Raw genomic sequence first — 14,615 nt, 5'->3', positions numbered from 1 at the left:
GGTTCGAAACTACCAGCCGCTCCGCGGGAGAAAGATGAGGCTTTCTACTCCCGTAAGGATTTACACCCTCGGAAACCCTGTACAGGGTCGCTATGGGTCGGAACCGACTCGACGGCACTTAACAACAACAACAACAACGCTACTACCTAACAACTTCTAGCCTTAGTTTTTGTAAAATCCCACCAAAGAATGTTTTCCTGATTGGTTTATATAAAAGAAGGTGGGGAAAGATGCTGATTGATTATTTGATACATTTGGAGTGATTTTAACAGGCTTAATTTGTGAAAACTTGGAACTCTAATGTAGATATAAAATCAGCCATCACAGAAACAGGGGGAGGGATCAGTCTACCATCAAAGATGAAGAACCAGGAATGGAGTTTGTCCTTTGGACCCTGAGATTTCCTGCCCACTAAGCCTCCTTGTCCCACAACAGTGACAGAGAGCTATGACACTGGAGGTGGGGCAGATGAGCAGCAGCAGCCCAACCAAGAGCCAGAGTAGAGTGGTAGGTTTCCCAGCCCATGGAGTAAGTAGAGTGACTTGGGGCAGGAGGCTTGCTTGCTAAGTGGAGTGCCTTAAGGCACTCAGTTGGGGGAACTAGGTTTGCTGACCCCGGAAGCTAGAGATGAGTGCCTTCAAGCAGAGATGATGGTGGAGTAGTGTGGCCTGTGGGCATTTATCAACAGCCCTAGAAGAGCTTTGTAACACTACCTGGGCAGAAAGAGGCTTGGCCTGTGCGCACAGCAGAGGAAAGGCTGTCCTGACTAGGAGAACTGTGCCCTGATTCTGCTTTGTAATCTGCTAACTTCACTAAAAAAGCCCATTACTGTGTCCGAGTTCTGTGTGGCCAGTACAGCGAATTACAGAACCCAGCTGAGTAAAGAAGGCTATGGGAGGAATGGTTTGCAACTCATTTTTACAATTTATAATTTGCCTCTTTCTCACCAGAATGTAAGCTCCAAAAGAAGCAGACTCTACGGATACTTCTTTACTGCTGTGTTCCTAAAGTCCCGATAGACACAGTGTTGATGTTAAGTGCCATTGAGTCATTTCTGACTCACAGCGACCCTGTATAGCCTTTCTGAGGCTGCACATGTTTATGGGAGCAAACAGACGCAACTTCCTCCTGCCGAGTGGCTGGTGGGCCGACCTTCTGGTTAGCAGTGCAGTGCTTGTCTTACATCATCACATGTAAGAGCTCCAGCGCTCTTAAAGACACAGAAGCTTTGCCAATATTTGTTGAAGAAATAAGTTATTTCTGGTGCTTTAAAATGAAAAATAAATGAGAACAAAAAAGTTACTACTCTGCTTTCCTTAGTAGTTCAAACACATCAGAATATTTTCAAAGTTAGCTCCATCTTGCTTTCCTAATTCACTCCTTTTTATCTTCATACGAGAATTAGTAATTAAAAATATTATGTTATGGAGTAAAATCAGTAATAATGAAATAATTTATTTTTAAATGTAAAAATGTTTTTATTCACAGTCCTTGAGAAGTTACCATTCCTTCAAAAAATTCCTTATGAACAAGATGCCAAGAAAAATTACAATAGCAGCATATGCCAAACCAAAAATAAACATCTGATGTATACAAACTTTAAAAAGCATAACACAGGTGATGTGAATCTTGAATACCTTAAAATATTTCCAATGACACAGCTACTACAACTTAAATGAGGTTAAGATAGATATAATCGCATTACCTAATGTATTATATTTACATATTGAGGCCACGTGATTTTTAAGTACAGCAAAAACTTTCAAGTGACTATTTATATTTGGACCTGCCTATGTTGTTGAGAACATGCACTGCCATTGTTTCAAGGAAAACAAAAACATGAAAATATATTAAGGAAAAATAAAGCCAAAATGAAAACAAAAGCAGCTTGCTTATAAAAATCATACTCAATCCTCAGCAAAATCCAGAAAAGCAATTTTGTTAGGGAGTGCTTTATATCTTGACCTTTTACCTTGATACATACACTTTAGGGAAATGAAGAACTAATTGTATATCACAAAATGCAATTATATGTATTGTTTTACTTAGTTCCAACCCATTAAAGCACCTTGTATTACAATACAAAGGGAAGCTTAATTAAATCAATTAATCCTTTTATATCAGAAATGATTTTATTTACTTTGAAATACCCGTATTGCCACTCTTTAGATTTTCCTTTCCTAATAAATCATGCACAGAGAATATGTTCTGTGTAAAATCTTTCTAAGTTCATTCATTGGATATGTGGAATTAAAAAACATAGAAATTTCATATACCAATTAAAGTCAATATTCATTTATACTGGCATGTAAAATGAAGTAAAAAAACCTAATATACACTAATATGTATATTGTCTTAAATATTACTTTTGATTATTAACTATTTTAAATACCCAAACCATGAAAATCTATTTTGATCATATTACCCTTCGTTCATATTGAATCAACATTATTATACTATGATCGGTAATACATGTACACAAAAACTGATACTCCAGCAATTCTTCAGGGTGGTCTATTTAAATTAATCATGTTGACTCTAAAATTCAGAGTCATTCAATTCATCCTCACAATCTGAATCTGGCAATTCCTTCTCAGCCTCCCTTCACATCTGCTGAGAAATTTAAGAAAACAAAACAAAACAAACTGGGTATTTTCAAATTTAGATACTAAAATAGATTTGAGACATTCAAAGTAAAATCCATAAAACTTTTAAAAAGTGGCAATCTACAATAGTAGACAGGAATGTGATCAAACAAACAGCTGATGAAATCAATTTAATCCATTGCATGGTGCTGTCTTGGAAATCAGAAGGCAGATGATGAAATTGCACTTAATTCTGAAGCAATTCAGATATATCATTCCGACTTTTTTCTAATAAGCATTTACAACATGGTTTCTCACCTCCCCCTTACAAAAAGGTTCAGCACAACCATTTATACATTCGAGTTGGGTTTTAACATTTGGTCATAACAGATATACAGAGTCTCATCATTTTACCCTATCGATTTTGCTGATCTGCATCTGACTGCTTTATGCCAGAATCAGACAGTTCTAGTACAGGATTTACAAATCCAGAATACTCAGAATTTCCGTTATCATCCATTTCGGCACTAACAAAATCATTTTCCCACTCCAGCCCGTTGGAATCATCAGAGGCTGACGTAGGATTACTTCCAGTTTTCTTGCTGCTGTATTTAAGTGCTGCTCGGAGAATATCTTCCTCGGTTTTGGAACGTTCTCTCATTGGAAGCATTCTATTCATTCCTAGAATTTGAACAAAGTGTTTTTAGAAGTCTCACTGAAGCCAAAAAGCTGTATTTAAAAACTTCCCAGTTAACAGTAGAGTTTTTATTCAACTGTCAAACTTGATTTCTGTATTTATATAATGAGGGAGTCGTAGGGAGGATTTCTTAAGGAAACCTGTTGAGGTTGCAGTCCTGGTATGGTGCTGTAGGATAAGTACTGAACAGCTAACAGGAAGATCAGGATTCTAATCCCACCAGCTGCTCCTCGGAAACCTTATACAGACAGGCTGTAAGGCAGAACCAACCTGATGGCACTTAACAACAACAATGCTATGCTGGAGTCCAGGTGTGGCTCTGTATGGTAAGCACTGGATTGCTAACTGCAATGTTGGTGGTTCAAACTCACCAATTGCTCCCCACAAACTCTATACTGGGTCACTATGAGTTGGAACTGACTTGATGGTACTTAAAGCACTTAAGAACAGCAATCTTGTATGACATTTTATGTAAAAATAAATATTAGTACCCACCAAGGGGCAGTTTTGATGTAGCACTGATCATACAAGATAGAATTTCTGAGGCGCTATAAATAGAACAGAATAGATGGCAGGCACAATTGACTTTTTGTTTTAGATGGGAAAATACGTGTATCTGCCAAGGTCTTTCCCTGCCCAGACGATAATTCCATTTCCCAGGAAACAGCAGCAGTAAGATACCGATAATGATAACATACACTTGTCTAGTAATTAATAGATTCCAGTTACTGTTGCAAGCACTTCATGTATAGTAACTGATGTAATCTTCAACAACTCTACGCCATACAATACTGTCATTATCTCCATTCTATAGTTAAAGAAATGGGCAGAAAGAGGAAGGTGATCTGCTCAATGTCATATTCTGTTTGGCTCCAAAGTCAGTGTTTTAATAGTACTCCAATTCCTACTACAGCGGAAGCGTTTCAACAGGAAATTGTTGTAGATCTAATTCTGCACAGAAAGGATTTAGCTGGTAAAATAAAAGTATCAGGAAAAAGCTGGTAGAAAAACAGAAGTCATTTTATTGTTGAGAAAATTGACAAAGGATCCATTCTCAAGATGGACAGAAGTCCTAAATGTAAAACCCCAAATTATAAAGGCCATCAAAGAAACAACAGGGACCAACTTAGGGTCCCTAATTTATGGCACAAGCTACCAAACATAACTAATTATGTACAAACAGTAGAAGATACTCCAGATGACTGGATCCTTCTAAAAATTAGACACTTATATGCCTCAAAGTACTTCAGCTAGAGTAAAAAGAGAACATTACAGACAGAAAAAAAAAACTTTTTTGCCAACATATCCAACCTAAGACTATTCTCTAAACTTTATAGAAAAACTTAACACTTCAACAATAAGATAAGTAATCTAAAAGTGGGCAGAGGACATCAAAAGACACTTCACCAAAGAAGGCATTCAGGCAGCCAACAGACACAAGAAGATATGTGTGTGGTGGTTAGCCAACGAGATGCAAATCAAAAACAATGAGATACTATCTCACCTCAATATTAGTACAGTTAAAACAGCAACAACAACATCAAATGCTGGTGAGAGTGTGGAGAGATTGAAACTTTCATACAACACTAGTGAGATTGTAAAATAGTATAACTGCTGTGGAAAATGGTGTGGGACTCTTCCTTAATAAGGCAGAAACAGAAATTCCAAATGCTCCAACCATCTCACTGCTAGGTATACATCCTAGAGAAGTAAGTCAAGGCAGGAACAGATATATGCACTCCCAAGTTCATTACAGAATGATTCACAATAGCTAAAACCCGGAAAAAACCTAAATGTCAACAATGGATGAGTGGATAAACAAATTATAGAACACAATGGATACTGTGCAATGCTAAAAAAATGACAACGCATCTGCAAAAATAGTTAACATGGATAAACCTGGAGCATATCATGCTGAGTCAATCAAAAATAAAGTGAATCACAAAAAGACAAATATTGTATGAAACCACTATTATAAAGGACTGCTGGTGTGGCGCTGTAGGATCAGCACTGGACTGTGAACCACAGGGTCGGCCGTTCAAACCCACCAGCTGCTCTGTGGAAATCCTATACAGGATTGCTATGAGTTGGAACTGACTCTACGGCACTTAACAAAACAGCTATTACAAAAACTCAACAAATGGTTTATACACAGAAAGGCACATTATTTGATGGTTACCTGGGATGAGAAGGAAAAGTCACAAACTAGAGTGGAGACATGTATTAACTTGAATGAAGGGAAAGGCACTATCCAACAAGAGGAAGGTCAGCACAGTATGACCAAGGCACTGAGAGACGAACAAGAAGTAAAGGCAACAACATTAAATATTATAACATATATAATCCTGTAATAGCAGTAATAACAAACAATAATCTATGCATGGATACACAGGTAGATATGCAAGCTTAAGATGGGTGGGAAGATGAATGGGAACATATCCATGAGTATATATAGGTTTCTGAGTCCAAGTGTGGCACTATAGATGAGCACTGGGCTGCTAATTCCAAGACTGGGAGTTCAGAACCCATCAGCCACTTCTCTGAAACTCTATACAGGGTCACTATTAGTCAAAACCAACTAGAAGGCACTTAACAACATATATAGGTTTGACAGAAGATACTTCTACATATGTATTTGAATGTATTGAAATATATATATATTGCATGGCATATAGGGGAGCAAAGTTATAAAAAACTCAGCCATAATCAAATACTTGAAGAGAATGAGTCACCGGGGTTGGGGGGTTGGCAGGGCAAATAGTCTTAGGAAACATCTAGGTCAATTAGTGAAACAGTCCACAAAAAAAAAATGTTTTATGTCCTACTTTGGAGAGTCGTGACTTAAAAACCAGCAAATGGCCATCTGAAATGGAACTATTAGTCCCTGCCCATCTGGAGCAAACCACAGCCTCCACTCGCTTGAGACCAGAAAAACTAGAAAGTGCCCAGTTACCACTACCAACCTTTCTAATCAGGATCACAGTAAAACACCCTGAACTAGGGGAGAGAAAAATGTAGAACAAAATTCCAAATCATAAAGAAATTAAAAATAAAACATACATATCTGATAGAGAGTGGTGGAGCCCTTGAAACTATGACCCTTAGTCAACCTTCAAACCTGGAACTGAACCCACACATGAAGATCACCTATCTGTTGAATAATAAATTGGCCTATGCAGGGGTTCTTCAAAAAGTTCATAAAAAAATAGAATTAAAAGTTAATGGACTTTCCCCACAAACTTTTTCAAATCTATTTTGTATAATGAACAGTAACACTGTTGAGTAATGTACTGCTTGGCACAATTAACCAGATGAGATGAAAAGGGCAGCATTAGCCCAAAAACAAAGCTCAGAAGACATGAAGGGGCAGGAAAGAAAGACGAATAAAATTGGGAACCCAGAAAGGAAGTGGGAAGAATATTGTTACTACTGTCCCAAAACAAAATGTGTATAAATTGTTGAATGGAAAACTAACTTGCTCTGGAAACATTCTCTCAAACCACAGTAATGTAAAAATAAGGGGGAAAAAAAATGAAAAGTAGGTCTTAATGAAATAGCTTTTTTTAAAAAAATCAACATTTTAGATAGAATTTTGAATGTTAGCTATATGCTACATCTTGTCCTGGGTATTTTATTTAAATTTTACAACATGTAAGTGCTGTAGGATAAAGCATTGGACCAAAAGGTCAGTTTGAACTACAAAATCAGTGGTTCAAACTCACCAGCCACTTCTTGGAAACCTTAATACTGAGTCACTATGAGTTGGAACCAACTTGATGGCATTTAACAACATCATGCAGCAGACATTTTCAGGTCTTGATTATAAAGCAGTAAGTAATCATCCTTTAAAATCCAAACAGTGTACCATTTGACTCAGGGTGACCTCATTTGTATCAGAGTAGAACTTTGCTCCATAGGGTTTTCAATGTCTTATTTTCAGAAGGAAATCACCAGGACTTTCTTCTGATGTGCCTCTGGGTAGATTCAACCACCTACCTTTTGGTTAGCAGCAAACACATTAACGATTTACATCTCCAGGGGACTCCAAGCATCTTTTTAAAGTATGCATGTTTTTCACTTTTAGAAATGAAGAAATTGAGGCTTAGGGAGATTTATGTATTGTCCACCATTCATCTATTAGTTTGCCATACTATGGTGGCTTGTGTGTTGCTGTGATGCTGGAAGCTATGCAACTGGTATTTTAAATGCCTGCAGGGTCACCCATGGTGGGCAGGTTTAAGCAGAGTTCCCAAACTAAGGCAGATTACAAGGTAGGAGAGGTGTACTATTTCTGAATGTTTGTTGTTGTTGTTGTTGTTAAGTGCCTTCGAGTCGGAGCCGACCCATAGCGACCCTGTACAGGGTTTCCGAGGGTGTAAATCCTTACGGGAGTAGAAAGCCTCATCTTTCTCCCGCGGAGCGGCTGGTAGTTTCGAACCACTGACCTTAAGGTTCGCAGCCCGATTCGTAACCACTACGCTACTTAAAACCTTAGGAGTAACAGTGGACCATTGTAAGATACAGTGCCAGAAAATGAAAACATTATGGATAGCAGCAGAATAGTGTCAGATATGTTGTTGTTGTTGTTAAGTGCCGTCGAGTCGGTTTCGACCCATAGCGACCCTGTACAGGGTTTCCGAGGGTGTAAATCTTTACGGGAGTAGAAAGCCTGATCTTTCTCCCGCGGAGCAGCTGGTAGTTTCGAACCGCTGACCTTAAGGTTCGCAGCCCGATTCGTAACCACTATGCTACCAGAGCTCCTTAGTGTCAGATATAGTGCTAGAATTAGTCTCTTAGGTTGGAAGGTGCTCAAAGTATGAATGGGTAAGAACTGCCTACTAAAAGTAGAGCTGACCTTAATGATGTGAACAGAGTAAAGTTTCTGGGATCTTCATTTGCTGATGGGACACAACTAAAAATAAAGGAGAAACAGCTGCAAACATCCATTAATAATTGGAACATGGAATGTATGAAGTATGAATGTAGGAAGATTAGAAGTGGTCAATAATGAAATGGAAAGCATAAAGATCTGGAGCTTAGGCATTATTAAGCTGAAATGGACTGATAATGGCCATTTCAATCAGAGAATCATATGGTTTACTAGGTCAGGAATGAAAAATTCAAGAGGAATGGCACTGTATTCATCATCCAAAAAAAAAAAAAAATTCAGGATCTATCTTGAAGTACAATGCTGTCTGTGATAGAATAATATCCATATGTCTGAAAGGAAGACCACTTAAAACCGTTACTATTCAAATTTATATACCAACCACTAAAGCCAGTGATGATGAAATTGAAAGATTCTACCAAACTTGTTCAGCCTTAAATTGATCAAATATGCAATCAAGATGCACTGATAATTACTGGTGATTGGAATGTGAAGGTAGGGACCACAGAGGAAGGATTAGTAGTTAGAAAATATGGGCTTCATTGCAGATAATTTTTTTTACACAACATAAAAGGCAGCTACACACATGTACCTCTCTAGATGGAACACAGAAATCAAACTGACTATAGCTATGGGAAGACAGGATGAAAAGTTTCCATATCATCAGTCAAAACAAGGCCAGGGGAAGACTGTGGAACATTCAATTACTCATATGCAAGTTCAGACTGAAGCTGAAGAAAATTAAAACAAGTTTAGAAGAGCCAAAATAAGACCATGAATAAATCCCACCAGATTTGAGGCATTAGACACTAGTGACTGAAGACCAAAAGACTTGTGGGATGTAATCAAGAACATCATACAGGAAGAAAACAAGAATCATAACCATAATAAATATCTATGCTACCAACAAGAGAGCCCCAAAATATATAAAGCAAACCATAATAGAATTGAAGAAAGAAATAGACAAATCTACAATAATAGTGGGAAATTTTAATATACTACTTTCAAAAAGGTATAAAACCAGAAAGAAACTCAACAAAGACACAGAAAAACTAAACGACAATATCAACCAACTTGACCTCATAGACTTGAACAAAGCATTCAACCCAACAATAGCACAATACACATTCTATTCCAGGGTACAAGGATCATTCTCAAGAACAGATCATGTGTTAGGCCACAAAACAAGCCTCCATAAATTTACAAACATCAAAACACTACAAAGCATCTTCTCAGATCACAATGCTATAAAATTAGAAGTCAACAATAGGAAGATCAAGGAATAAAGTCAAATACATAGAAATTGAATAACACTCTTCTTAAAAGCTATTGGATATTAGAGCAAATAAAATGTGAAATAAAAAAAATTCCTAGACATAAATGATAATGAAAACACAACATACCAAAACCTTTGGGACACAGAAAAAAACAGTGCTGAGAGGACAATTTATAGCAATAAATGCACACATCCAAAAAGAAGAAAGAACAAAAATCAACATATTAACGCAACATCTCCAACAGTAAGAAAAAGACCAGCAAAGCAAACTTACAGTTACCCGGAGAAAAGAAATAATGAAGATTAGAACAGAAATAAACAAGATAGAAAACAGAAAAATTCCCAAAGGTATCAACAGGACAAGAAGCTGGTTGTTTGAAAGGATTAATAAAATTGACAAACCACTGGCAAACCTAACAAAAGAAAAAATGGAGAAAACACAACATGTATAAGAAACCACATGGGTGACATTACAAGAGAACCAGTGGAAATAAAAAGGATAATAAAAGAATACTATGAAGAGTTGTACTTCCAACAAATTTGAAAATCTAGAGATGAATATGTTTTTAGAAAAACATGACCTACCTAAACTTACAAAGATTGAAGTAGAAAACTTGAACAGACCTATAACAAAAGAAGAAACTGATCAGGTCAACCAAAAAAAATCTAGGTCCAGATGGCTTCACTGGTGAATTTTACAAAACATTCAAAGTAGAGCTGTCACCAATTTGAATTGACTTACATTATTCCAGAATATAGAAAAGGATGGAAAACTTCCTAATACATTTTATGAAGCAAGCATACTCTTCATACTAAAACCAGGAAAGAACATCACTATAAAAGGAAATTATAGACCAATATCCCTCATGAACATAGATGTAAAAATTCTGAACAAAATCCTAGCCAATAGAATTCAACAACACATCAAAAAAAATAGTACATCACGACCAAGTGGGATTCATATCAGGGATGCAAGGATGGTTCAATATTAGAAAAACAATCAATGGAATCCAATGAAATTCACTATATAAATAAAAAAAAGGAAAAGAACCACACAATTATATCGATTGATACAAAAAATGCATTTGACAAAATCCAACATCCTTTCCTGACAAAAACGCTCAACATAGTAGGAATTGAAGGGAAATTCCTCAGCATAATTAAGAGAATATATACAAAACCAACAGCCAAATCTGTTCACAAAGGGAAAACCAAACTGAAGGTTTTCCCTTTGCAAGCAAGAACCAGACAAGGATGCCCTTTATCACAACTCCTTATCAATACTGTGCTGGAAGTTTTAGCCAGAGCTATATGGCAAGATAGGAGTATTATAGGCATTCAAATTGGCAAAGAAGTAAAACTCTCTCTATTTGCAGGTGATATGATCCTATACATAGGAAACCCCAAAGACTCAGCAAAAACACTTCTGGAACTCATTGGGAAGTTCAGCAGAGTGGCAGTGTACAATATCAACATAAAAAACTCAGTTGGCAAGTAGACCGGCCCGCAACATCTAGAGTGACAGAAGATACATCTTCAAAGAAAGATCATCAGGAAAATCTCCCCTCCAAAAAAATGTCAGCATGACTGGCTACTACAAGAATAAGCAAGATGTTCGCCAGGAAGCCATCAAGGCAAGTAATCAAGTTCCTTCAGGACAAACTCCCCTCTAAGACTGAAAATCAAAGGGAACACACAAACAGGCATGTAAGCTTGCTGGTGACCACATTAGCCTACCGGTGAGTGGAGAGGGGTTAAGGCAGAAATGAAGAATGGGCTGAGTTCAGTGACAGTCCATGGACTCCCGTTGACCTGGAGAAGAGAGAGAGAGAAGAGGAAGGGGTTGTTGGCCCAAAGTGTGGTGAGATCTGAGGACACTTGAGCCCATGGATAAGGACATAGCCACAGAGGGCTAGAGCTGAGAGTGAAGCATCCAGCTGATATGAAGTGAGGGGAGATGCACAAGAACACCCAAACTAGCAGACAGTACCCATTGACCTAGCCTCGACGGACTGATAATCAGAACTCAACCAGAGGAAGATTTAAAAAAAAACAAATTTTTTTTTTTTTATAAAGGAAACAAGGATAAATTACTAGAATTTGATGACCCTGACCTATAATCATGGAGGTAGTAACTAAATACCAACAGAGAGGAAAGGAGTCTTCACATCAAGCATCAATGCTATCCCCTCTGTACACAGGGTAGATAGGGACGGGCAACTTAGACACTGGCTACCTAAAATGAGGGGGTAATAAAGGCACAAAGTGACTGACTTACAAGATTTCAAAAGGGAGTTTAGTTTAAGAGTATGGGAGGAAAGAAAGAGTCCTCACTGAATAGTTTTCATCTTGTCTAGATGGGTCTGGTGAAAAGAGATGGGGACAAGAATTGTATGATTCAGTAGTGAGTAATTATTTTTATAACTAATTGCGACTGTCAGAATTGTAAAGGCAGAAATTTTGTAACAAAAACAGGGGACTGGTTAATCTTACAGTCCAGAAACAGGACCCTAGGACCATCAAGGGAGAAGAGCAAGCAGAATGCGGGACCTTATCCAGAGAAGCAGCGACACCAGAGATGGAGGCAGAGATGGAGTCATGGAGAGGGGGAGCAGCTGAGGACTCCAGATTCATGGGAAGAGAGGGTCTAAGAGCTGGTGGCCAGGAGGCAGACTTGCAGAATGTGCCCTTTGGAGGTATAAATGATTATATATGCCTGAGTGGTTTGTTTTATGTTTTTTTAAAAAGAGCTAAAGTGAAGCGAGAGAAATACTGTTAACTGATGGTACACGAGGAGATTATAATCATTGTAATGAAACAAGGTGTATGATTTGTTGAATGTAAAACTGATGCTCTGCCCTGTAAACTTTCACTCAGTCCACAATAAAAATCTTAAAAACAAAACAATTGGCAGAAACAGGACCCTAAGGGGGCCATCAAGAGAGAAGAGCACAGAGTGCAGAGCCCTATCCAGAGAAGCAGTAACACAAGAGATGGAGACTGAGACGGGGACATGGAGTAGCTGAGGACTCTAGATTCATGGGGAGAGAGGTACTGAGAGCGGGCAGCCAGGAGGCAGGCTTGCAGAATGGGTCCTTTGGTGGCTTAAATTATTATACATGCCTGAGTGTTTCTGTGCACTTTCCCACGCCCAAACAAAACAAAACAGGAAATATAGCAAATAGTGTTGAAAGATGACGCATGGAGGGGATTTTAATCATTGCAATGAAACAATGATGTAAAGTCAATGTTATCTCATGTAAACTACCACTGAGTTCACAATAAAAACTTAAAAAAAAAAAGTTTATTTTTCCACAGCAATGATTACAATATCCTTTACATCTGGTGTCTCATATTGTTATATTTTATTAGATTTATCTGGCTCTTTATGTTTGTTTGTTTGTTTGTTTTTTTAACCCATATCAGTATAAGAAATATCTTTTGAGTCTCTATAACAACAACAAAAACACAAACTTTCCTAACTTTTGATATTAGCATCACGTTATATTTATAAATTAATTTAGGTACAATTGACATGTATACCTATTCAATAACTTCACATGATATTTAATTATATTGCAAATTTTATATTGTTTGAATGTTTTATTTTCAACTGGCACACTTATTGCTAATTTTTTCCCTATTTATTTTACTGTTATATTGTGATTTACAGTACTATTTTATCACCTAAATGGCTTACTTATAAGAAAAATTTCACATGTGTATTAATAATTTATCACTTTAACTATGTGGAATTATCTATAATTAATGATTTTTCAACTGATATACTAACCTGCAACTATACCAGTTTCATATAGCAACAATTTTACATTATTCTTTGTAATTTTTTATCTGGAAAAAATATTTTTCTTTTATGTGATTGCAATGACATCAGAAAAACTTTTATATAAAGAAACTCACTGTATATTAAAAAAACAAAAAACAAAATCAGTTGGCATCCTCTATACTAATAATGACAATGTGGAAAAGGAAATTAGGAAAGCAATACCATTTATACTAGCCACCCAGAGAACAAAATATGTAGGGATAAATCTAACCAGAAAAACAAAAGACCAATACAAAAAAACTACAAAACACTACTACAAGAAAACAAAAGAAATTTACAAAAATGGAAGAATATACCATGTTCCTGGATAGGAAGACTTAACATTGTGAAAATGTCAATACTACCCAAAGCAAACTACACATCTAATGCAATCCCAATCCAGATTCCAACAACATTCTTTAAAGAGATGGAAAAAATTATTATAAACTTTATATGGACAGCAAAGAGACCCAGGATGAGTAAAGCACTACTTAAGAAGAACAACAAAGTTGGAGGTCTCTTACTCGCTGATTTCAAAGTTTACTACATGGCTACAGTGGTCAAAACAATGTGGTACTGGTACAATGAAAGATACATAGATCAGTGTAACAGAACTGAGAATCCAGAAATTAACCCATCCACATACAGCTAACTGACCTTTGACAAAAGACCAAAGTACAATGAATAGGAGGAGATAGTCTTTTCAACAGATGGTGCTGGCAAAACTGAAAATAAATACACAAAAGAATGAAAGAAGACCTCCATGATACACTATGTACAAAAGCCAACACAACATAGATTAATGACCCAAATGTTAAGCCCAGAATTATAAACATCATCAATGAAAAAATAGGCACAAATTTAAGGGCTCTACTACAGGGTACAGAGTCAGGGTGTGGTGCTGTGGGTTAATGTGCTGGATGGCAAAGTTGGTTTGAACTGCAAGGTCAGTGGTTCAAGCTCACGAGCCACTTCTCAGAAACCTTATACATGGTTGCTAAGGGTCGAACCCGACACGACAGCACTTAAAAACAACAAAAAAATTACAAGGCACACACAGACTATCAAACATTGCAAAAATTGCACAAAGAAGACAAAACAGATTATTGGAACATACTAACAATTAGAAATTTATTTGCACCAAAAGATTTTAACAAATGAGTAAAAAGGGAATGGGGAAAAAATTTTGCAACAACATATAATCTCTAAAATCTATAGAAAACTGTAACACCTCTACAAGAAAAAGACAAATAGCGCAATTAAAAAACGGGTAGAGGACATGAACAGACACTTCACCAAGGAAGACATTTGGCCAGGTAACAAACATATGAAGAAATGTTCAC

The 14,615-nt window shown here is 37.0% G+C and overlaps 1 protein-coding gene across 1 annotated transcript in view; it reads right to left on the bottom strand.

Moving 5' to 3' along the window:
• Window positions 1–3,000: 3,000 nt before the first annotated feature.
• The window catches only part of AP1AR (adaptor-related protein complex 1 associated regulatory protein), a 78,001-nt gene continuing 66,386 nt past the window's right edge, over window positions 3,001–14,615 (bottom strand). The window contains exon 12 of the mRNA XM_006872255.1: window positions 3,001–3,266. Within this exon, the coding sequence (XP_006872317.1) occupies window positions 3,001–3,266 (266 nt within the window). The remainder of the gene's footprint in view (window positions 3,267–14,615) is intronic.

This window comes from Chrysochloris asiatica, unplaced genomic scaffold (assembly GCF_000296735.1).
Source record: "Chrysochloris asiatica unplaced genomic scaffold, ChrAsi1.0 scaffold00188, whole genome shotgun sequence".
Taxonomy (NCBI): domain Eukaryota; kingdom Metazoa; phylum Chordata; class Mammalia; order Afrosoricida; family Chrysochloridae; genus Chrysochloris; species Chrysochloris asiatica.
The sequence above is the reverse complement of the archived record's forward strand: the minus strand, read 5'-3'. Positions and strand labels throughout refer to the sequence as shown.